Here is a 24,595-nt window from a genome sequence, read left to right as displayed (position 1 = left end):
AGGTAAATGCTTTTCCTGATGGTTTAGAGATATCTGAGACTCTTAAAAAAATCCCATTTAGGGAGAAATGCAGTACGTACTGCAAGCCTGAATGACCAGCTCATGGCATCTGAAGGGATTTCTGGGAATTTTGGGTTAAGCACTGAGGAGCCAGTTAAGTTACCTTCAGCGGGGTCCTTAGATTGAGTTGGGTAGTGAAATAGTGATGGGAGAAAAGGGGCTTTCTTTCCATTCTGTGTAATGTAAACCTAATGTAGTCTCTGCACAAAAAATTATTGTTGTAGACACTATGTTGATCATGGTGATACTAAACAATTGATTAATTTTCTTATCAGAACGCTGCTTCTGGGACTTAGTTTTTGCTTAAATTTGGCCGAGCTTGAGTGCAGGGCAGCACTATAGCAGTGTTCAATCTTTTTTGTTGCCGAAAAGACAGTGTCTGGGTGTTACCAGTCCTATGATACTGGGTTGTTGAAGGGTCTTGTTGTGTTTGTTGGTATTTTCTTTAAATTCGTTCACCTTTCAATTAATGGTGTTGTATGTGATTTCAGGGTTCGGAACTTGTTAACAACATTTCTTTTCATAATGCAAGTTCTCTATGTCCCACCTGTATTTTTTTTTCTTTTTTTTCAGTAACAAAGGAAACCTCACTGAGAAGAGAATGTTTTCTGTTCTCCCTTAGGTTGTGATGTTGTGCTGGACTGGCTACGAAAGACATATTGGAGCCGTCAGCTAGGCAATAATTTGTGTGAAGAAAGTGAGGACGAGGATGAGGAGGAGGAAGAGGTGGAAGCAAATGTAGAGTTGGACAATGATGCGTGGGAGATTCGAACCCCACAGCATGAGGCCTGTCAGAAACACAAGGAATTCCATGGTAGGTTTCCATAGAGCAATGACATGTACAAGGATTAGACATGTCCCATTCTAGAGAAAGCAGTTTAAAAGTGTCATCTTCTAGCCCTGACGATGCATAAAGTTATACCTTCAGCTCAGGTTTTGAGATTCCTCTTTGGGCCTTAGTAGATTCTGGGGGTGACTGACTTTTTTGGTATTAGTTCACTGAATTTGTAGCATAAAATCTTTTACTTCTATCGAATATGCAGCATCCCAAACAGTAGCAGGAGTTACACTGGAATGGCTTAGGACCAAGCATTGTAAAATCTAGTTGTAGTGTCTTGGCGGCCACAGTTCTGGTATTGAGGCAACTACTGACAAAGAAGGAAGTCCAAAACAATGGGAAATCTTTTGTAAACTGTTCCAGTGGTTTCTTCTCCATCACCAGAAGTCTTCAAACCCAAAATAAGGAGCTTTTCTAAACTTTGAAATGCAGCAGCACTTAGCAGTTTTCAAAGTGTGTGTTTGGGCTTCTGTCTGACTTCATGTTGGATGAGATCCAAGCATGTGCTATTGCTTCCTCTCCCTGGCTACCCTAAAAGCAAAGAGCACCCCACCCCTAGTTGGGAAGAGAGAGAACCACAGAATGATGCAGTAGATTCAGTGATACATATGTCCGGAGTAATGGAATGGCAGTGGTCTGTCAGTCCTGCAGTTCAAATGCGTCTGAAGTTCTGTCCACTGGGTGGTGGGCATCTTAATAGCAGGTGGCAGAAAGATGGTGCTTTTTCAGATACAGTAAAAGTGATCCACAGATAGAGAAAGGACATTTCATGTCGCTGGTAAATTGAAGTTTAATTAGGTCCAATAAGGATATAGTTGGTTTGTGAATAGCCACAGTGCTGTTGCAATAGATTTAAAATGCAAGTATAAGGAATACAAATATAAATCAGAACGTGAGCTGCCTGTGGGAACAATTGATCTGTTTCAGGATTTTTTTGGAGCAGTCTGGATTTTATCCAACTTGCCTGTCTTTGGCCACTGTTAGTGACAAAATACTGAACTCCTTGAAAAAATTTGTGTTGCTGGAAAAGTCAGGGAGGTCTAGGATTCCTCAGAATGTTGTCTGAATCAGAATTTATGACTTCATTTGACTCATGTCTTCCTTGAGTGTATATTCATCAGAACTAAGTAGCTTGTCCAGACACAAAATTATCTTGTGTAGTTGATCCTTTCCCTGATTAAACTATATATTTATGTTTATTTCTAGAAAAAGTCAGAGATGTGCTGATGTCCTACAAGAATGAGCAGTTTCGGGTAAGCGCAGTCTGTTCATCAGCATTTTCAGTTCTTCTAATTTCCTGCTTAGGGCTATAAGCCTTCTCTTCATTCTTTTCCATGTAAGAAAGAGAATCACTTATACCTAAGTCATCTTTGTAACGGTGTAACTGTACAGTCTCTCATCCAGATACTTCTCTAGCTATGTTGTTAACTACTTATTATACTTAAAAGTTTATATAAATCTGTAAGGTGTAAACTAGGCCAAAATAAGCTCTGTCGTGGGAGCTGTGTACTTCGTTGTCTGATTGTTGGTGTGGGTAGACTAGAGGATCTTTGGTCACTCTAGGTCACGTCTTTGTACTTGATTTGTCATCTAAAGTATCTTTTGCGTGCAGTGGTAGCTTTGCATATATAGGTCAAGAGAGATAATCACAGTCCTGAAAATGACACCTTGGTTTTCCAGTCTCCTTTTATGTTACATTCTTACCTGGCAGGAAAAATAATTTCTTTTCTCTCAGTAGCTGTTGTCTTCCAAAAAGAAACTGCTAGATACTTGTTGGTGATGTAACATGCTTCATGCCAATATTTTATAGAAGGTGGTGATGCCACTTGGGTAGGTTGTGAGCATAAGTAGACGGCATGTCTTGCCTTGCTGGACAGACTCAGATAAGGTATGTAGCAAACCAAGAAATCACAAGCTTTCCAAGGAGTACTAACCTCCAGTATTCTCTCTTCCATTCTTGTCCCAACCGGGTAGTCTGTTTTTTGTATTGCTCCTACTCATCAGATGCTCTCAGCTGATTACATGTTGCCTAGATGGCTGTGTTAATTTGACATTTTGATCTACTGTGTGCATAATATGACTGGCAAAACCTGGTCCTGAGTACGCAACCTCATCCTCGCCACACATGTGGAGTTAGTGATTCGAAGTGAGTCTGTCCTGGTTTGTTCCGAAATCAGGGAGGGCAAGGTTTAGCTTTTCCTAGTATGACATGGATTGTATTAATTTTTAATATACACCGAGGAAGGGGAACTTTTTTGAATTTTTTGAAGTGCTGTTGATGAAGTACATATGGCACGTGCATCTTCTCTTCATAGCAATGCCTTTCTGTTTGCCATTGGAGCATGTTTTAATGCTTGGATTTTTCCTTCACTCAGGTTATGCAGACTGTGCAGTCTGTTTCGAAGTCTCGAGAACTGTGGTCTGATTCCTCTTCAGAAGTGGACTGGATTTTGGCTCAGATCAAAGACCTGATGCAAGAGAACAGGTACATCTCTGATAAGGAGCTGAGGTGAAAGGTACAGTGCAGAGCTGGGCCTGTAGACCTGTTGCACTACCTTTTTACCGTGTTACTCAGCTGATCATGGAGAAAGCAATTCGTTGATTTCCTCAACATCTTTGAGGACTGAGTTGTTAATCTGTGGTAATGAGTTTCCTGTGCCAGATGGTACCCAAGGTGTTGTCCCTGACTTAGCTGTGCTGGCCCCAAGATGAGTCAGCATCTTCAGTGTCTTCAAAAGTTCTCCCAACAACCTTGTGTGGACTTTGATTTCACAGTAACCTTAGAATTCTTCAAAATTGCAGGGCAGTACTTGACCTTTTCTACACTTTCTACCTTTCTATTGCTACAGGGCCTCTAGGACCCAGTGTGTTGAGTCTTTATTATTACTATATAAATCTGCACGAAGATCCCATCCCACTCTGAGAAATGTAATCAGTGTAAATCTGTGGAGGGGAGAGAGTATCCCGTTACAGATACGAGCTGTAACTCCTGATGTTTTAAATATAAGTTTATATATGCCATACAAGCTGCTGATTAGTTTAAGAGGTTATCAGATGTTGTGCCAGGAGAAAACCCTGAGGAAGAGACTTGCACCTTAGTGGCATTGCCCATCGATTGCTGAGCATGGAGTAAGAAGGCATGAAGGTTCTGTAATGAGAAGCATCACTTACTAAACATGGGACTTCTGTATCACTTAAGAAACTGTCTGTTGCTAGATGTTTGGAAGGTACTGGTGGAAGTGAGCTATTGCACCTACCTGTGATGCTGATACTCTCTCCCTAAGCGTCCTCTGTTAGCCACTATCAGAACACAAATGGACCAAGTGCAGCTGTTTTTATATATAAATAGATATTTGAACCTGGCATCAGCTAAATTAAGTCATTTAAACCTTCACTGCTGTGCCTGTCTGTGTACTGGCTGGAGGGCAGGTATGTGGGGAAGGAAAGCCTCTTTGGAGTTCTGTTCAGTGAAAAGATTATGGCACATGATGAGTTTTATAACATATGGTCCTAATGTGAAACCATTGCTGCTAGTCTCTCTTCAGAAGAAGTAACTTTAAAGCAAACAAACAAGAAAGGCAGGGCACCAGTGAGTTGGTGTGCTTAGGAGATGCTGCTTCCAAAATTACAGCAGTTTGAAAAGTTTGTCATCTATCTGGGAAAGTCCTAGAACTAGGTGGCACTTCTCAGGAGCCTGATTTAATTTCCAGCTTTCACTGGCAGTTTTCTGAGAGCTTTCTTTGGAATTCCGGCCCAGTAGCTTAGGTAAGTGTAGTAAACTCAGCTGCTAAGTGTGGCGTAAAGACACTTCAAACATACAGCAAGAATCTGTGAAAAACAGCACCACTGGATCCTTTGTTCCAACGAAAAAATCTGATGGTATATTATCTCTAGGGTATCTGTCATTTCTTAAATTACTCAATCTGGCAGTAATGCTTTCTTAAGAACTTTTTCTTCACTGCATTGTGCTACATTTAATAAGGCTTTTTTGATGGTTCCCTTAAGCACAGGCTTCAAATAAGACAAAGAAAACAGAGAGTAGGAAGCTGATTTCTATGACTATAAAAATGTATTTTTTTCTGGCTTGTGGGTTTTGTTTCCGTTAGCTTTTTTATGTTTTCCTGAGTGACTCCTAATGATCAGGCAACTTCATTAAAATAGCTGCTCTGTTATGCAGGGAAATCCCCCACTTAAAGCAGCCAAGGATGGGGGACTGTTTCACAACTCACAGCTTGCAAAACTAGCAGAGAGCCCAGCCCTTCAGTAGTCATGCTATCGCAGAGAGATTTGCAGCTGCATTTAACTGCCTTGTGCGTTCACTGTTCAGAGAGAAGTTTTGTCAAGAATGTTTTTATTTACATATGTGTGTGTATATTTATTATTTCCAGTAAGTACTGATTCCACAATTCCAGACTTCTGGCGAAACTTGTTGAAAGGAAACGTACATGTTTCTGCATCAGAACAGCTTTGGCAATGAGCTTCCAGCCCTGACTCCTTTTACTTTACAGGCTCTCTCCACTCCTTTTGCTGCTTTAAGCGGTATTAGCTCCAGAAAGCCCCAGGAACTGGGTGTCAGGGACATACTGCTAGTTTGGATACTTTTCTGTGGTTTCCTACTCTTGTCCACAACAGATGTCCGATAGGCCAGCTGCTGTGATGAAGCATTTTCCTTGATTTATGCAGAGTGGTTTGAGTATGTTCACGCATGTGCTTCTTGGGAGCTGGCAGAGCCCAAGTAGGGAGGGCAGGAGACATCCAAAAAAGAGCTGTAGGTGCTGTAGGGAAGAGCAGTTGTGTCCCTACTGCAACTTCTCTGCAAACAGCTGTGTGAGCTGCACCTTAAGGTGTGCCTTGCCAGCAAGTCAGCGGGGATGGTTTTTCCCCTGAAATTTATCCTGTCTCTGTGGGTCAGAGGTCCTCAAATCTTGTCTGGGCTGCTGGCAGAAGACTTGGATCACACTGCAAACGGTAGGTATTTCAGTATCGTAAATGTTCCTGTGCTTTTGAAATACCAAGATATTTGCCTCTGCAACTCGAGCAGAAGTGTTTCCTTCAAGGTTCTTGTTGTGTTCCAGTTTGCACAACTGCACATTCCCTTCAAGTCTAGTGGGATGTGTCCAGCCCAAAACTGGAATATGATTTTAGTGCCTTACAACAAGCTGCAGCACCTCCTCATAGTTCCAAGTTTTTGTCTCTCAAGCTTGTTTCAGAATCGGTGCAAGTGGTGCTTTGATCTGTAAAGGAGTAAGTGGCATTAATAAGGCTGTCTGATTGCTCTAGGGAGGCAGTGGCTGAAGCTCTTATCAGTGATGGTTTTCTCATCCCAAAGATGGATTGTCTGAAGATGCTGAATATCAAGTATGAAGGTTTGTGTTTTGGGCACCACATAAGTAAAAAGTGCATAGCTAGTGTTACATCCAAGTCTGTTCTTTTTTTCTCATTATGTTGAAATCTGTAATTCTCTGCATATTTTTCATATATCTGGGTCCTTAAACATCTTTTGACCTGTTCTCCAGACCCATTTATGGCCACGCTTAGCTATTGCTTTTGCATAAATTTCATGCCATGGAAGGATAGCTCTTTGGCACTGAATGCTGCCTGGCCAAAACGTCTTTTGAAAGCTTGCATCTCTGCCCTTCCCTGCCATATTACCGATTTAATGAATTCCCACTAGTTTCTTTTCTATGTTGAAAATTTGAAGCAAATCCAAATGGGGTTTTTTTGAGCCTCATGGAGTTGCATGGATTTTCTGCAAGAGAATTAGGTACTTAGAGGCAATGAAAATTAATAATTTGTGTATTTCCCTGGGACCTCTTGGAAAAAACAGCCAAAGAACTTTCCAAGAAAGATCCTCAAATTTTTGTGACTATGTTACAGTAGTAAAAATTTAGGAGCTTTTTGATTCTGTGTTGCTTTGCTCAATGTGCCTTCTCTTTGCAGTATATTTTTAGACAGAATAGCTCTTCATGATGTGTGAAATGAGCTGAAACTGGAAAGGCATTACCAAATCAGGTAGATTTTTCCTGTGGTTTACCACGTGATTAGAGCAGGCATTGTATCTTTTGCTTTTACTGAGCTGTTGTGTTCATTATCAATTTGCTGCTTATTTTACTTCCCTAGCATAAGAAAATAATAGTTCCAGGTTCATTGAGGATCCTAGGAAATACCCTGGAGCCAGTGATCTGAGAATAAACTACTTTAGTTTGGAACAAGTGTCACACCTGTGGTTCACAAAAAATTAGAAAACAGTGATCTTTTGCTTTTTTTTTTTTTTTTTTTTTTTTTTTTTTTTTTTCTTTAAAAAAATTAAAAAAAGGTTTTTTTTTTTTTTTTTTTTTTTTTTTTTTTTTTTTTTTTTTTGTCTTCTTGCAGCACATAAAGACGTATGGCAGTTCAAAATTCCTCAGACATTTTACTGCTTTTGGCAGCCTTTGCTGACCGGCCTCCTTTCCCGAAGTTTTACACAGATCCTAATAGAGAAAATGTTTGTGGAGTTGAAGGAATGCTCTGACTCTTCAGAACTCCGGCCTCAGTTCTTGATCTACTGGATTTCTGAGATGCTGACTGGCATTGCCAAAGTAAATGCTGGTGAGTATGTCTGGAATTTCCGTGTGTGAAAAATGTAAGAGTCTCTTCTGCAGTATTGCGAAAACTGGGAGAAGCCAGTCTCTCCAAGGAAAGGTCAGGCCCTTGAGTGCCATTATTTCCAGATATTAGTACTTTTAGGAAATAACAGTAGCAGATAAACAAATAAAGATGTTATATGCAACCTGTTGTAAGTTCCCTGTTCTCTGTTCTTTCCTCACTTAACAGAAGCCTGGCTTTAAAAGATACTTATGTAGTTTTGCTGTCCTTTTTTAGACCTATCACAGGATTTATCATGCCTTCTAAACTTACACAAAAGTAATAAGTAATATTTTGTTTTCTGTTCCTGACTCCTTAGAACTGTTTAAATTGGCAAACTGCATGTTTCACTCCAGAGGCAGGGGCGCAAAACAGTTTTAATTATTCAAAGTGTGTCACAGGAGTTCTGTTAACAGGACTTTCCTGCTGCAGTACAGTGTACCCCAAGGAGGTTTCCAGCTGGTTAATTTTGCCACCTCTTCTGTGCTCTCCTGGTCTGGCGCAGTCTGCACCAAGATTTTGCCAGTATCTGTGGCCGTCACAGGTTCACGCTTGATGCTTTCAGTCAGCAGTGAGCCTGTCTTTTGTGTACCAAGATCCCTGGGTGGCAGCAGTTCCCAGCTGTTAAGTTGGCTCATTGCAGTGCTATCTGGAGCGATGTCAGGTCCCAGAAGCGTTATACTGCATGTATTTGGGACAGTACTGTACAAACACATCTTGGGGTTTTCCTGTCTGGGATGGCGTGCACAGAACCAGCTTGGGAACGTCTGCACCTCACTGTGGTCACGTCTTGCGGAGCTAATCAAGCTGTCAGTGTGTTGGCAAGTCCTTTGTAACAACTTTGATGTATTTGATCCATACATCTGGTCTCAGACTTGGATTGGAATGCCAGCTTATTTGTGGAGGAGTGTTCCAGTAAAAATGCAAAGGCATGAAGGGCATATTTTTAATGAGTTTTGAGCACCTTACTGTTTTCGTTGTCTTCTTTGAAGGGAAGAAGAGACAACACTGTAACAAACAGGTGTCCATGAAGGAGCTCTTCCTCCATAAAGTTCCTTTGCAGTGGATAAGACTGACTGAGAATTGCTTGGAAGCTCCCTGCTGGGCAACCCCACACCTTCTTCAGCTGTAAGTTTGATCCTGTGACCTAGAAAAGGGACAGCAAACAGAGCTCTGCAACAGCTTTGGCCCGCTTCCTTGTGATACGCTGAGTTATAGCTGCATTCCCTTCCTGTCCTTTGCATCTAGTAGAAATTGTGGCAGGTGCATATAAAGCCCTGCTTGTTGCTGCTCACCTCCCCATTGATTCTACAGAGAGAAGAAGGAGAATTTTAAAAGATTGGACCTTCAAAAATGAAAGTGGAGGTTATCTGGGGAGGTATTAAAGAAGCAACCTGGTCAAAAGAAAACGACTTGGTAACAGAGATGTGCCTGCTCATACAGGTGATACAAATTTAGCATAGGTGGTAAATTTTTCGCATGAATACAGCACCGCAGAGATTCTGTTAGATGTATCCCAAGTCCTTAACTTTAATCACAAGGAGGGAGTATTCCAGCATCCACCCAGGAGGGAATAATCAGATTCACCTGTTAGAGGAGATATCTATGAGCAAGCTATACTGGAGGAAACTAACACTTAAAAGGCTGCTCAGCTTGATAAACCTTCCTCTGGAATATTTTTTGCTTTTAAGACTTTTACGTTGCCCTTTTCCTTTCTAGGATACTCACAATCATGAGACCTCGCTTGCCACGTTCTTCGCGGAAAAACCTTCTCTATCTCGCTTCTGTTTACACGGAAGGAAGTGGCCCTTTGTCCAGTCCAGGCCTCTCTTCAGACTGCAGTGAACAGCCAATTTACACTATAGAGAGCTTACAGTGGAGGGCCAGGCAAGAAAATCAGGTTAAAAATCAAGGGCAGACCATAGAGAAACAAGAAGATGTGCTGGAGAGAGATGATGGTGTAGAGGAGGTGGAAGAGGAGGAAGAAGAGATGGTAACTGAAACAAATTCTTTGGAAGGACTTGCTCATTCTGGTAACATGGTGGCTATTGCTGAGAAAAGGGCAGCGCTGCAGGGGTCCGCCTGGCAGATCACTGCAGGTAAAAAATGGCTTTGTAAGACTGACACAATCTTTGTCACTGGCAAATGTTAATCGAAATGCAAAGGCATTGCAGCCCTCTGGGTGTGGCCAGAATTTTGAAGTGTGCTTCAAAATCATCTAAATGCCAAATCACTGAAAACTGGGGGTTTTTTTTCCAGTCTTCTGTTTATGTGCAGGAACCATCTCTCTTAAAATACTGTGAGTGCTTTATCCAGGAGCATGTTGTCACTGCCTCGTTACATTTTTTTATCAAGCTTTTACAAACTCTTTAAAATTTCCATGTGTCCAGTTGATGGGGCAGCATAGCTGTGACTGGTGAAGAATATATGAATGTTTCTTGGACTTGTATTTGACAGACTTGAGGGCATTTGAAAGCAAAGTTTGGAAAGCACCAGTCATATGCTCATAAGTTCTGTGCTCCAGGAAAATTGCTGTTAGGACATGGTGGCAAGCAAAAGAAAGGAACAAGGCAGGTTTTTAGAGGGAATAAACAGTATATCCAGTGTTCCGTTAACTTTTTTATGGTGGCTGTACTTTCTCCTTGGGGCAGAGGGTTCTGTAGCTAAGAAGATTTTTGGATGGGTGATTTATGGAGGGACTTGAGGACAGGAATAGGAGGTTGCTGGAGAGGAGTTGGAGGTAAACTGATATTTAAAGGAAGAAGAAGAAAAGCAGCCATTAGAAGACAATGAACTGTTGTACCTCACTCACAGCAAAATGTTCACATGTCAAAAAAGTAAAAAAAGATCTGCCTAAGCAGCGTGGCTTAGTTATGCTGACGTGAACAGCCTGTTATAAGGGGACACTTTGAGAACAGAAGCAAAATTGTCCTCTGCTTCAGGGACTTTGGTTCAGATCAAGCAAAGCTTTCACTGAAGGAGCACCCATTGTATCCTGAACCACCTGGTGGCTCCACAAATGGCTCCTTCCATTTACAGAAGTATGCAGAAGTAAATTAATGTATGTAAGTCAATGTGTATGTTTCAAATGAAAGTATACTTAAAAGAGGAGGGTAAATATGAGGGTTGCTCTAGAATACTGTGGGGTTTCTTTTGAAGGACCTTGTCTCACAGTGGTTTGGACAAGCTGCACTGTGTAGACTGCGTGATGTTACATGACTCCAGATGCATCCCTGTTGTCTCACATACTGAAGTGGCTTTCTTTGGAAGAGATCATAGAATCACAGACTGGTTTGGGTTGGAAGGGACCTTAAAGACCATCTTGTTCCAACCCCCCTGCCATGGGCAGGGACACCTCCCACTGGCCCAGGTTGCTCAAAGCCTCATCCAGCCTGGCCTTGAACCCCTCCAGGGATGGGGCATCCACAGCTTCTCTGGGCAGCCTGGGCCACTGCTTCACCACCCGCACAGTGAAGAAATTCTTAATATCTAATCTAAATCTGCCCTCTTTCAGCTTAAAACCATTACCCCTCTTCCTGTCACTACACTCCCTGATAAAGAGTGCCTCCCCAAAGACAGTAAGGTTAGAAACAAAATTAATTAAAACTGTAGTTCAAACTTATTTTTGCTGAGTACCTGAGATTGTTCATTTTTGCTGAATGGCTGAGTTGCATGAGATGGTATTTGTGGACTTGGGGGGAATCTTGTTTTTTGAAAATCTCTCTGGGGAGCTCAGACTTCTTGTTTTATGTACTGTTTTTTCCCAGATGAAGTACAATGGAAAGACTTTCCTCTTGGGAAACTCCCAGGTCAGACAGATGACCCTGATGGTCTCATGTTGGATAATTATTCCATGATGTCCCTGCTTGATCAGCCAGTGAGAGATGAGTGGAAGTCTCCCAATACAAAGTGAGTAATGGTGTGGGCAGGACTTGGCTCCTGAACCATGAAATGCATTTGTCTCTCTGTGCCTTGTACTATATGATGTGAAAAATTAAAGATGAGATTTCCTTTTTACTTCTATTAGACTAAACAGATTGACCCAAATATCTAATACTGTCTCTAGTATCCGCTAACTGCACTTCTCTGGGATTTTTCAAGTAATGTGTGTCTTTGGAAGGACCTTTGCAGTTCTGGTGTAATAGCGTAACAGCCTGCTCTCCAGACTGTGCTGACTACTTTCAGTGCTGCCTGGTGCTGTTAGGAACATACAGTCTGCTGATCTCTTAAGAGTTACTAGTCCGGAAGTGCAGAATTTTTAAAACAAGCTACTGAGAGCTGGTGCAGAAACTGCCTGGTGATACACTGGGATAAATAACTTTAATGGGAAGAACTGTGGCCTTGCGATTATAGTGTTCAGGACTAGAAGCCTTATAAGTCATTCAGCCTCCCCCAGTGTCAGTTTTCCCAGACTAGCTAATCTTGTATAGGAAGGAGGAGTCTTTCTAAAATGCACAGTGGTTTGCTGAAGCACTTTAAGGTGTGTTAGTGGGAAAGCCTGAGGATGAAGAGAGAAGGTGTCCTGCATCAGCAATAGTGTGGCCAGCAGGACTAGGGCAGGGATTGTGCCCCTGGACTCGGCACTGGTGAGGCCGCACCTTGAATCCTGGGGTCAGCTTTAGGCCCCTCACCACAAGAAGGACATTGAGGGGCTGGAGCAGGTCCAGAGAAGGGCAACGGAGCTGGGGAAGGGTCTAGAGCACAGGTCTGACGAGGAGCGGCTGAGGGAGCTGAGGGGGTTCAGTCTGGAGAAGAGGAGGCTGAGAGGAGACCTCATCACTCTCTACAACTGCCTGAAAGGAGGGTGCAGTGAGGGGGGTGCTGGGCTCTGCTCTAAAGTAACAAGTGATAGGACAGGAGGAAACAGCCTCAAGTTGCACCAGGGGAGGTTTAGGCTGGATATTAGAAAAAGTTTGTTCACTGTGAAAGAGTGCTCAGGCATTGGAACAGGCTGCCCAGGGAAGTGGTGGAGTCACCATCCCTGGAGGGGTTCAAGAAACGTGTAGATGTGGTGCTTGGGGACATGGTTTAGTGGGTTGGGTGGTGTGGGTTGATGGTTGGACTTGATGATCCTTGAGTTCTTTTCCAACCTTGATGATTCTGTGATTCTATGATTCTAAGGTGGCCACAGGAGGTGGCTGGCTACAGATGACTTTTGTAGCACCTGAGGGAGGAATTGTCTGTACCTCACTGAGGTGGCGAACGTGCGGAGAGTTTCACATCAGTGAATGCAAATGTGTCTCGTTTCTGTGTGCCTGAAATGGATACTATAGTGCACTCCTGAGCAAAGTCTATGTCACTGTAGTCCCAGTTTTTCATCCTGTAATTAATCCAGCATGAGGCAAACTCTGCTCCTCACCCTGCCCCACTGCTGCAGGAAACTCTTCCTGCTTGTTTGTGCTGCATTAGTCTGACAGGACGCTTGCATTGTTGATGGACACAGACAGACAGGAGTCAGTGCTACCCCTGTTGCTGTAACAACTCAGCAGTGTCATAGGAAGTTACTTCATGCAGCCCTAACAGTCATCCTTCGAAACTGAAATATACTCAACACTTACCTCTCTGCGTTTGTCTCCTTCATCTTTCCATGTCATCAAGTCTCGAGAGCTGCTATTTGTAATTGCTGCTCTTCTCATTCCCCTCTGGGAATGTCCTTTTGGTTTGCATTCCTTGGGTTTTTTGCACTGTCTGGAAGTTAAATGCAGTGGCATAATTGGCAATCAGAAATGTGATTTCCATGATATCTTTTGAGGAAGCCAGCTTATAATCTTACCATCTTCACTCCTCCTTCTCTTTCTGAAGGAAACCATTGCAAGGATTATGAGATGCTGCAGCTTAGCGGTTTGGAAGTTATTAAGCACAGCCTTGGCAGGCTTGAAAACTCGACTGCTGTTAACTGGGGCTCTGATCCTCAGCCACAGTATGTTGGCTTTGTCCAGTGACCTTTTCAGAGCTGCAGCTCGTACTTCAAAGCTGCAGATCTGACCTCAGTAAAGAAACACAGGTTGTCGTGGAAATAATGTTAGCATTCTATAAAGCTTTAGTTAGACCACCTCTGTTACTAAATGAAGCTTATCCAGTTAAACCATCCTGTTGAAGATGTTTTAATAGGGTCACTATTTCACCCTGTGAAGTCAAAGGAACTTGAATGCTGTAAACTGTCAAATCTATTTCATCACATACACAATAGGAGATGGTCTTGTATGTATTTTAATCCAAGGAACACCTCAGAATGTAAATGAATGGCAGTTCTTTTCTTAAATGCTTGATATGATAACTTTCCTATCAGTGATTCTTTCCCTGTGGTTGGTGGGCCCAATCTAGTAGCTTCCAAAAAAATGTGAACAACACTCACAGCCATGCATCCTGGGGTGTTGCACTGGGAAGAACTGTTGCACATATTCATATTTTCCCATATTCAGAGTTGCCTTCAGATTAGCATCCAGCAGTTCCGAACCTTCCAAAGAGCAAGGTTTCCATTCTTCTCCATCCTCTTAGTCATTCTCCCTGGGACTAGTCTGCTCTTTTGTCAGTTCAGGCCTGCTGAGATGGTTTTGTTTCTGTGTAAAAAGACCCTTTGAGCGGACGAGCCCTTTGGTGTCAGCCAGCCATGAATCATGTTTCTGGTAACACATTCCATGTTGGGAATAAGGCAAGTTCCTGGAATTTGCAGACCTGCTTCTAGTCTGCAGAACCCAGGCACTCTCGCTGTAGTCACAAATGATAGAGTACGTGATCTCAGAGACTTTAAACATAAATCTCTTTGACTTAATGGTTAGGTAGGTGAGATCACTGATGAAGTAAGGAGCTGCAGTAGAATTCTAATTGGCTACAGTAATCAGTACCATTGGGCATCTAGCTAGAAGTCTCTGACAAGAGATGAGGGGAGGGGTTCTTAATCTGATCCTCTGTGACTCAGTTGCTATTTTTCTGTGCACAGTAGCTGTAATGACCGTTACGGAGGCTGTAATGAAGTGTATGTGGAGTAATGTGATTCACTGTTCTGGCCCGTTTGTGAGCTGCTACTTGAAACCAGCTGTAGGCTTCAGGTGTTCTGTAATCCCAGTATATTTCTTGGAGTGGTTTCTGTAATAACAGGAACTAAAAAGTCACTTAATTTTCTAGGTTCTGCTCTACAAGCAAAGGAATTCCTCTAGATATAAACTTTAACATCTCCATCAGTGGTATGATATAAAGGAGATAGAACTTAGCCATGCTGAAAATCCACAGCACATATTACTCAGTTCATTTGTTAATAAAAATTCACTAAAATTACTAATAAATGGGGTGGGGTTTTTGTAATTTTTTGGATATCAAGAAAAGCTTTGCTAGTGTCACCAGGAGTTAAAGTGAGTGCTGGTATTGAAGTCATCAATGGAATATAAATCGTCTCATGTGCCTCTCTGGTCCATTCCAAGAAATGGGATACAATCATAGAATAGCCCAGGCTGGAAAGGACCTTGAAATATCATCGGGTCCAGCTTTCCATGGGAAAGGGAGCCTAGGTGAGATTATACAAACTCCATCCTTGCCAAATTCCCCTTATCTAATAGGCTAAGCTTGATAGCAGGAGGAATAAGACCTGCAGAAGCAGAAACTATTGCTATGGTGCTGCCCTATTTTTGCAGCTGATGTGCTTACCAATATTTTATCCTTGCTGCTTTTATTCCACATGTTATGTGGTAACAGCAGTGGTTTGGGATCTTTGGTAGTCTGTTTCTTTTACCTGTAATCCTCTAGTTGCAGGTGGTTGGAGAGATGATCTGGTTGTTCTTTTGTTGGTCTCCCAGCCCCAGCTGCTTTGTCTCCTTTTCCATCCCCATGCCAGTGGTCATTCTGCTGCAGCTTCCAGCATCTGTGGTGGTGAGAGTGGGCAGGTGGTTGGTTGTTTTGTTGAATACAAGTGCCAGCAGTGGCAATATGCTCCTGTACTCGTACAGGGAAGGTGAAGAATTGAGATTTATCACCATGATAACATTCTATATCCCAAATTCCTCAAAGTCTGTGCCATCAGTACACTGCAGCTGGCAAAACACTTTGCAGTTTCTATTGCTTTATCATCAGCAAGGTAATGACCGATGTTCTCATTGCTTTTCCTTTGGTTTTGGCTGCTTTTGTTGAATCCCTACTAAATATTTCCTTCTGCCACTCTTACAGGTTTTGCTTGCTCGCCCTTCATACCTGAGGCCCAGCTGACCTGGAGATGTTTTCTAGATAGTGTTTACAATGTATTTTGGTTATGTTCCAATAAGAAAAAGTCCTCTGTGTTTAGAGTTCCATCATAGATCCTAACAACTAGGAAGCAGAAGCACGAAGCAAGCAACCACTGGGTGTACCTGGTCCTGCTGCACCTCAGTGTTATGTTTCTTTCTCCTTATCAAACTTCGACACTTGTAGCTGCTTTTGTGATGCTCAGTTGTTGCAGTGAGACATGTGAAGCAGTTTAAATCTCAGCAGTTTTACAGCACTGGCAAGCAGTAGTTGAGTTTCACGATTAAATGGTGACTTGGTAAAGCTTCCAGTCTGTCCCTGACTTAATATCACCTCTTGTGACTTCAGAATCAATTGGATCTAATTCTTTGGATTTGGAGGGTGTATAAGTGTATGTAGGAAAGAGTTTTGGGAGGTAAAACTTGTTAGGATTTCTGAAAATCCATTAAATGTCCAAAGTGGGTAAGATTTCTGTCTTTCCGAAACTTGCTTTCCTTTTCATGCTTTAAGAGCAAAGCCTCACAGTGTCGTTAACCTGGAAACTGGAGCTGTGGTTCCAGGAGTCATGATGTCTGTGAAGGTGCTTTGAGATTCTTGCTTGAATAGTTTGCAAAGAGCATATTTAAAGGATCTTAAGAAAAAAACCCAAACACAAAACAAACGCCCACACATCAACAAGTGCTTCTAAACACAAGGCTGACTTTCGGCTGGGTAAGTTTCTGATTCACAAACTGCTGGCAGGTGGGAGGTAATTTGGAAAACTTCTGCTGTGCTGTGCTTGTGTGCTTACTTACGCATCTGCTTTTGAACATGGTTGGAGACAGGCAACTCAGACCTTTGATCTCAGCTAGTGCAAACACTTTTACCTACTGGAGCTGATATGCAGCTAAATATGGGCCCTAACAGCATGATGCACGCTCTGGAAGATCTCCTAGGATACCTTCATCCTCCCTTCTCCCTGAATGCTGTAGGAGATATGCATGTTTTTTTTAAAAGGCCTCTTTCTTGTAACAGACTTGTCAGGGGTATTTTTCTCCCCTCCATGCTATAAAAGGCATTGCAAAGTCAGATTTTTACTTGGTCATAAACAACCTGCAGGTTTTAAAACAAAATACACAGCTGTAGAGTCACTCTAGTTTTAAAACCAAATATTTGTACTGCTAACTAGATAGTGAAATGGATTCTCACAGTTCAAATGAATCATTTTCTTTATTTGTAAGCTGTTCTTTGAAATGCACAAACAGTGCAAAGATTTTCCCCAGGTGAGCTGCTGTTTATTCATACTTCAGGTAATGTTTTCTAGGTTTTACTTTCTAGGACTTGTTTATGATTCCATTGCTTGCAACAAATTATAAATAAGTGATCCTTTCTTCTGGGTATGTGAAAAGAAGCAGCAAGTCCTACAGAACAGACGTGGCCGTGAGGAAATGTTAGGTCAACCTGTCTGTACATAGAAGAAGAGCAAATCTGTTGTTATAGGATAGAAAAAACTTTCAGACAGCTGAAGATTTCCAAGAGGTTATTGGGCTCAAGGCTTAAATGAAGTATATAAATTTCCAGGAATTTCTGCTCTGTACCATATTTGTGTAACTGTAATGGGAAATTTGGATAAAAATACTTAGCAGAGGCAAGAACCTTGGACATGGGTTGTCTTCAGGAAGCAGCATGCTCTATGCCATAGTACTTGCCTACACACTTGACTTGGTCTCTACCTTGACTTGGCGAATACGCTGCCAGTAACCAGAACAGTTTGTCAAGGCACACAGCTCCTCTCTTCCTGGAAGAGACAAACCCAGTTTGCATTATAAATTCTTGCTTGCATGTGCCAAAACACTTCTCTTGATATCTGCAAATGCACAGCTGGAAGGACCTAGTTTTCCCAGTTTCTTCAGTGCTTTTCTTGTAGGTAATGCTTAGTTCTTTGGTGGTCACAAAGATGCAAAAAACCAAGTGGTGACATTAAGGAGTTCATGACAGAGTGGTTGGTGTAGATTGATTATTTGTAGTTTTACAGCTAGGAGGATGCTGCAATTTCTTTTGCAGTGGAAAGTAGTAGGTTGGCCTGGAGAGTTAGACCTTTTCTGCAATGCCTGTCCCAGAGGCAAGGGTGGAATTTCTCCGGTGGCACTTTGCAGACTTATACTGATGTTGCCATGGAACTAGCCTTCAGTGCAACCACTTACACAAGTGGGTTTGGAAACCTTGCTTTAAAAAAGGGAGGGGAAGCCTGAGCCACCAGTAAATATCTTGCAGTTAAGGTCGAGGGTATAATTCACTTTTTGCCTGCAGTGTTCTGTTCTCTTCATGTACCATAGAAATAAAAGAAGAGGGAAAGTGATGTACACAGTTTATCTGACTTCCTAAAGAAACAGCGTGAGAGCTCATTTCTGCTGCAGTGCAATGCCTCGTGATGATGCTGCCAAAGCAGAACGAGTCCCCACTAACTGCTGCATTGCAGACCTGCACAGAGTGTGGTGTCCATTCTGTGTAGCATAGAATTACTTGTACTTCTTGAACTCTTACTGCAGAGAAAACCAAGGCAAATCTACAAAGCAGGCCCATGAGGAATCATCTTACTAACCCCAAAGTTCAGCCACTTCTTGGGTGGAATGTGGTGGCAGCTAAGACAAGCATAGTAGAAGTATGCTGGAAAAGTAGTGTCCTGGAACTTAAAATAGCAAAGGTCACACTTACCAATTTTTACTCCCTGTAGGCTGTTTTTTCCGTATGGTCTTGAAAACGGTATTCTGCTTAGGTTGTGCATGCCCTTTTTCCAGATTTTAATATGAAATAATTTCAACATATCTTCACTGGTGAAATTGCCATAGAGATATATAATTAATTGTTTCTAGGAATTTGTAAATTGTCTTGAAACTTTAATCAGAATTTGCTGCTGTCATCTTTGAAGAGACCTCATTGTAAAAATTGTCGATGACAAGACTTATAATTGCTCTTATATGATTCTCGTGTAAGTTACAAGATCTTGTTGTCCAGAAGGTGCCTCAAAAGAGCCTGAGGCTTTTCTTCAAGTCATACCATTCTTCCTGGTCATACCTCCTTGGCTTCTGCACTGCAGGCACGTGTGGCACAAAGGTACTGGAGCACCTTAAGGCACCAGTGTTGTCATGACTGTCAAGTTCTACAAGACAGTACTGGTTCAAAGGGTTTTTCTAGCCTGAAAGGAAAAAGAAGAGACAAAACCCACTGGCAAATCCAGAAGGTGGATTAATTTTTAATTAATTGTTGTTAACTGCTTTTGATATTGGAGAAAAAGCAAATCTCTAGGAAAGGAGCATGGTTTGATGGCAGGAGGCATGTTTCTTTGTATTTAGGCATTAACAAGAGCAGGGAGGGATGACAAATCATTTCTCTGCTCCCTTATTGCCAGAGATGTGGGGATGGAGAGTGGGCTGAAGTAGTTACAACAGAACCTGAAAGACCTAGAACCTGTGCTCATTGCAAGAAAAGCGTGGTCGCACCAGCGGAGCAGGAAGCTGCCTCTTGCCTGCTTTTGAATGCTGGAAATAAAGAGGCACCCTTTGCCAGAGCAGAGACTCTCATTGATGCTGTGAAGAATTAGCATGGCAGTCTGGGTAGTTTTCATACTGGAAAAATAGACTGGAGTTGGTGAGTAGAAAGGTTCACTCCGTATCACTTTGGCTTGTGTGTTTCCTACCTCGGCTCTGTCTGCCCTGGCTTGTCTTGTTTCAAGCAAGATAGTTTTGTTTTTGGCGTTAAACTCTGTCTGTCCCTGAATTAGCAAACAAACTGAGATGAGACTCAGAACATTCTCTGACATCCACATGAATTGGATCCCACAGCAGCGCTTTGCCTGCGCTGTTCTGTACCATTACAGATTTAATACCGTCTTTCCAGGCCAGTGGTGGTGTGGTGCTCTGCGAACAGAGCTGTTGGGCTCTCCTTGAATGGAAGCAATTAGTATTAAGCTTGGGGTTTTTTTCTTTGGAGAAGGCTTTGCCTGTTCCTGCAGGGAGAGAGCGAGGCTCCTGGATTTATTAGGAAATGACAGAAGGAGATAGAAGAAGGAGTTGGAATCCAAGAAGATATCAGGGGAATAGAAAGAGCACAGAGGCAGCTTCAAGGTGAAGTGGATGATACAATTTTGGAAGACTTGTCTGTTGCAAAGGGGATTCGGGTGACCAGTTTATCTGTTCTTCCCTACTCCGGTGTATTTTATAGCTGTGTTTGCAGTTGAATTTGGTTATCTGCAAACATTTGAAAGCCATGACATGCTTTCCTTGCTTCTAATGGTAGGTACCTTCTGATATCCAGCTGCCTGGTACTGTGCGCCTTGTGGTTTCCCAGTACCATCGAGAACTATTTTGTTGAAATGGAAGAAAGGGCATTTAGCTGAAGATGCCTAGTTAATGCATTTCAGTTAGAAGCAGTATCTTAAATGTTGCTGCATGGGATTTTGGTTTTTTTCCCCCTTCCTTTAAAAGCAGGCAATTGGGTGATGTAAATCAGTGTGAATAAAGGCACTGGAACTAACTGAAAGGAAGCCTCGGTGTGTACCGACTTCTGTCCGCAACGAAAACTAACACAAGGTGTTTGGAGGAATGATGAGACTGTCCTGTGGAATCCAGTTGGTGCTTGTTTTCAGGAGCGCTATATTTAAGGGCATAGAAATTAACCACAAAAGGCCTGGGATTAGGAAAAAGCAACTTGGTTAATACATATGTTTTGTTGTTTCTGTTTGGTTTTGTGCTGTCTTCTGAAGCACCCAGTTCTGGCTACTCAGAGAGCAGCCATGGGAGTGTTCAGGTTGTGGATTTGATCTCATTGCGCAACTTCTGTTCACCTCACGGTATTTGGAGTCTTGTAGCCTGCAAAAGAAACAGAGATGTTCTATTTTCTTTCTCATTTTTGAAAGGATGATCATTTCTTTACTGGCTTCAGAACCAAAGATCTTCTGATTTGCAATCAGCTGGTGGGGGGAAGTCTTCAAATAGCTTTCATTTTCATTAAATGGTAGAGTTCGTATGGGTTAGCAAGTATTATGCTGTGCTTTCGCCTCTGTGACTGAGGGTTCTTTCTAGGCCTGCTGGTGAACCATTTCAGCAAGTGGGTCACAAGCAGCAAATAATCTGTTAAAAGAAAAGTCTGTTTCTTGTGTTGGCAGATCAAATTCTGCAACGGCCTAGATTGAACTAATTGCCTGGTTAATGTTTCCTTCCCTTCTCAGCAGCACGAGGTTTTTCTGGAGGTACATGCCTGGACTGCATTTTGAAATATGGTTTAGTCATGGAGAGGACTGATTTCATATTGATTGCAGACCAAAAATTTGCCAGCCAAATATATAGATTTCAGTGCTTCGTTGTGCAGCCTCTGAAAAAAGCCAGCAGGTGTTGCTTTCCCCTCTGCCCCCAGCAATTGCTTTCCCGAGATACAGAGAGGAGCGATTGCAAGAGCTTCATCTCTATCCAGCCAAGGAGGTGCTTTTCTTTTTCTCCTCCCATGCTGCATCTGGTTGGCTGTTTTTTGAACAGTGTAATGTGTCATGCATCTCGTATTACTAGAAAACACCCATGTAGAAAACGAAAAAACAGGTACCAGGCCAAAAGTAACAGGAGTTTCTGCACCTCTGTGTGTGGGTGACAGGGGCAGACAGTTCCTGCCACTCAGATCACAGCCTGGCAGGGGACCAAGGAAGAAAGCTCAGGAAGAAACAGGAGGAAAACCGGTTGTTACCACAAATAAAAAGGAGTAGAGCCTGGTCTATTCCTGTAGCTGTGCCTGGAGACAATCCAGGTTTCATCAGGAGTGTTACACCAGCAGCTTGTTCATTCTTCTTATTTCCCTCGCATAGCAGCTCCTCTGTTTGCCAAAGGCCACGTGGCATCGCAAGGATCGTCTGACTTGCCCAGAGGCCAGCAGAGTTTTCTTGGCTACTTCTCATGTGCTTTATTATGTAGAAGCTTTGTCCACTGTCTTGCAGCTACATGGGGTTTTTGCTTCCCCTTCAAAAGGGGTTTGTACGGGCTATTCCAGAGGGGTGTTCACTATTTACCTCTTCTTTGACGCTGCCCTCCACCTTCTCCGTCTGCAGAGAGCTGTTCTGCCAGGCTCACTGCAGGGGTGTTGCAGTATGGTGTGACCAACTGTGAAAATTTGACACTTTACTCGGAAAATATCTGTAAGATGCTTGGAAAAAGTATCTGCAGCATAGGCAGTGGGATACGCTCTTTCTAAAAGCCGTGGTCATCTTTGTCTTTCTCCCTGGTCCCACAGACTTAAAGCAAATGAAAGTAATGAATTGCAGAAAGGGTTTCCTGAGCATGGAGTTTGACATTAGTTTGGAAAAAGGGCTTCGGACAAGTCATGTAACAGAGGCAGAACCTCTTGCTGCCACCCTGATTCACCAGGTCCACAGATGAGAACGGAGTGCTTGGTGATCTTATGATGCATTTAATCTATGTTGTTTAACATCTCCCTGAATTCTGACCGCCTTGTCTGAGGTCTGTGCTTCTTCCTAAATAGTTCCTATGAATCTGTAGCAAAACTTCTTTTTCTGTGTTGGCTTTGTCTGCAAGGCCTCTGGCAGTGTTTCGTCCGAACAGGGAGTTTCTAAGAGGGGTTTTGACCTTAAAAGAGAAATTATCTGTCTCTGAGGAGCTCTGAGAGGCAGCCTCTGCTAGATAGCCAGTTAGTTATGCCAGTAATGAGTATCTGGAAAAGGCACTGATTTTTTCAGTGTGTAGCTTGAAGTTGCTTCAACTTCTTAGTCTTGTTTGCAGAACAGAAGTCCCAGAAAATTTTCCCAGAAAATTCAGAAATTCCTTCCTCCCTGGTCCCAAAAGATGGTGTTCTTTGGTGGGTTTCTGGTGTGTGCTGTGTGTGTGTGTTGTCAAAGTCCGTGGTTAGTGTTGCTGCTGTGGCAACCTCTGAAGCATTGAGTGGCTGCTGTCATCCTCAGGCAGACACTTTGCTTTTTTTTGTGCATAAGCACATAAGCATATGTGGTTTTGGTTTATTCCTAGTGTCAGTTTTACCTGACAGGAGGGGGAAATTTGGCAAATAACACCCGCTTGTAGAGTTTTCTCGGGGTGGAGCTGCTGACATTCAATTGCTTCAGGGATTGCATGAAGCGGTTGCACTGACATTTCAGAAATGGGATTCATCATTTAATGGGCATGGGTAATGGCTGTATTTTGTTGTCCTAAGGATGAGATACATAAGCAGGTGGGTGAGAGGGATGGTTAATGTGTGCTGAAGGGCACAGACAGGGAGTAGGCAGGGAATATGTTCTCATCCTGGAGGATGCTGGGTTGCAGGTAGGATTGCATGAGCTCTCCTTGGACATAAGGGATAGAGAAAGTGAAAAACATGCACAAGACAATCGGATTGTCCCCTTTTGACCTTCACAATGTCAGATACCAGATTTCAAGTGGATCCTTTAAAAGTTTGTTTTATTGATAAAATTCAGCTTTCACTTTCACCGTTCTCATGAGATGAATACAAATTATAAAGCAAACCCTTGTCTGACCTACTTAACAGCACGGTAGTGATCCAGGTTCCTTCACATAGTAAAACTTTGGGTAGCAAAAGGTTTACATATGTGCTCCAGCTGTTGAGCCTTGTGTTTGACAGTGCCTTCTGTGTGGGAACACTGTGTAAAATCTTATTTGGTCGTTTGTATGCTGTGTTAGCGAGTCACATATGTGGGTTGTTGTTTGGGGGATCTCCTGCGATTTAGCCCTGACTGGGTAACTTCTGCAATGAGAAGGGATTTTACACCTGCTTCAGTGAGCCACCTTCTAAAATTAGGAATTGCTTAATGCGCTGTGGGCATCGCCAATAGCAGCTTCCTTTGAAGTCTCTGTAAATGCGCTAGTCTCTGTGACTTCTTTGTAAAGTCATAGGAAGGGCTGCTTCCCATCCGCAGAACGTGTAGGCTCTGTAACCTCTCTAACTCCTGACAGCCTGTTTTCACATGGGCGACATGCTGGGCCAGCGTTTCACCCAACCAGCCTGTGTTCTCAGCTGCAACGGACAGATGAAGGTTCTGATGAAAACTGCGGTGTGGGTATTGCTGAAGTCATGTCTCCCTCACAACTGTTGGTAACTGGTCACCTTTCCATCGGTTTGCGTGTCAGGACCTTTGGCACCTCAGGACTGTTGCCTCTCTTGAATGAACCGATTAAAAACTAAGGACATTCCAGCAGCTAAATGTTCAGAGCTAAAAATGAGAAATGACATTTTGTTTTTGAAATAAAGCTTGTTAACAAGTTCAAAGTGCTATCAAAATTACTTTGGTGATGTGAGCTTCTAGATCAGCTCAGTGCTTAATGTGCTTTATTTCTCTTCCTCTCGCAGCTCTGCGGAACCGAATATTCCTGTGACAGGAGGATTGCTATGGACCCAGAATGACTTCCATAAAATAAAAAGTGGCCTTCAACTTTTCTAAAACAGCGGAGAGAGCTCTGCGGTTTTCAGTATTGCACAAGATAAGTGACATGGGAGAACTAGTAATGGTGATGGGGAAATAGCCACTCCAGGATATATTTCTTTTTTTTTTTCATGAAGATTTACTGATTTTTACCATGTAAAATCAGTATTTTGTAAAGGTAGTGTTTTAAGTTCCATGTGTAGTAACCATTGTCTTGCTTAACCACTATCATGTCAGAGTACTTTGAAATCCTTCAGTGTTCTTTCATTTTTTTCATGGTTAATAAATACAACCGACTGAAGGCAAACCTTCTTTCTGGATCCTGTTTTTCCTTTTCCACTCAGGTATTCTAGAAAGTGTCTGCTGGTCCTTGTTAGCCAGACTGTTGAGCCCTTCCTATTTCAGTGACACTAATATTGTCCTGTATGAGTTTGCATGATTTTGCCAGGATA

At 42.5% G+C, this 24,595-nt stretch overlaps 1 protein-coding gene across 1 annotated transcript in view; it reads left to right on the top strand.

Moving 5' to 3' along the window:
- LAS1L (LAS1-like (S. cerevisiae)) overlaps positions 1-24,277 on the top strand; it is a gene marked incomplete at its 5' end in the record, with an annotated part of 26,707 nt that extends 2,430 nt beyond the window's left edge. Inside the window, 9 exons of the mRNA XM_010087307.1 lie at positions 683-874; positions 2,105-2,151; positions 3,274-3,383; positions 6,179-6,264; positions 7,271-7,486; positions 8,515-8,650; positions 9,242-9,621; positions 11,290-11,431; positions 24,071-24,277. Of these exons, the coding sequence (XP_010085609.1) occupies positions 683-874; positions 2,105-2,151; positions 3,274-3,383; positions 6,179-6,264; positions 7,271-7,486; positions 8,515-8,650; positions 9,242-9,621; positions 11,290-11,431; positions 24,071-24,161 (1,400 nt within the window). The remainder of the gene's footprint in view (positions 1-682; positions 875-2,104; positions 2,152-3,273; positions 3,384-6,178; positions 6,265-7,270; positions 7,487-8,514; positions 8,651-9,241; positions 9,622-11,289; positions 11,432-24,070) is intronic.
- Between the last annotated feature and the right edge of the window lie 318 nt (positions 24,278-24,595).

Source organism: Pterocles gutturalis, unplaced genomic scaffold (assembly GCF_000699245.1).
Source record: "Pterocles gutturalis isolate BGI_N339 unplaced genomic scaffold, ASM69924v1 scaffold50061, whole genome shotgun sequence".
NCBI classification, from domain to species: Eukaryota; Metazoa; Chordata; class Aves; order Pterocliformes; family Pteroclidae; genus Pterocles; species Pterocles gutturalis.
Note: the sequence above shows the minus strand (reverse complement) of the source record. Positions and strands in the feature narration are given on the sequence as shown.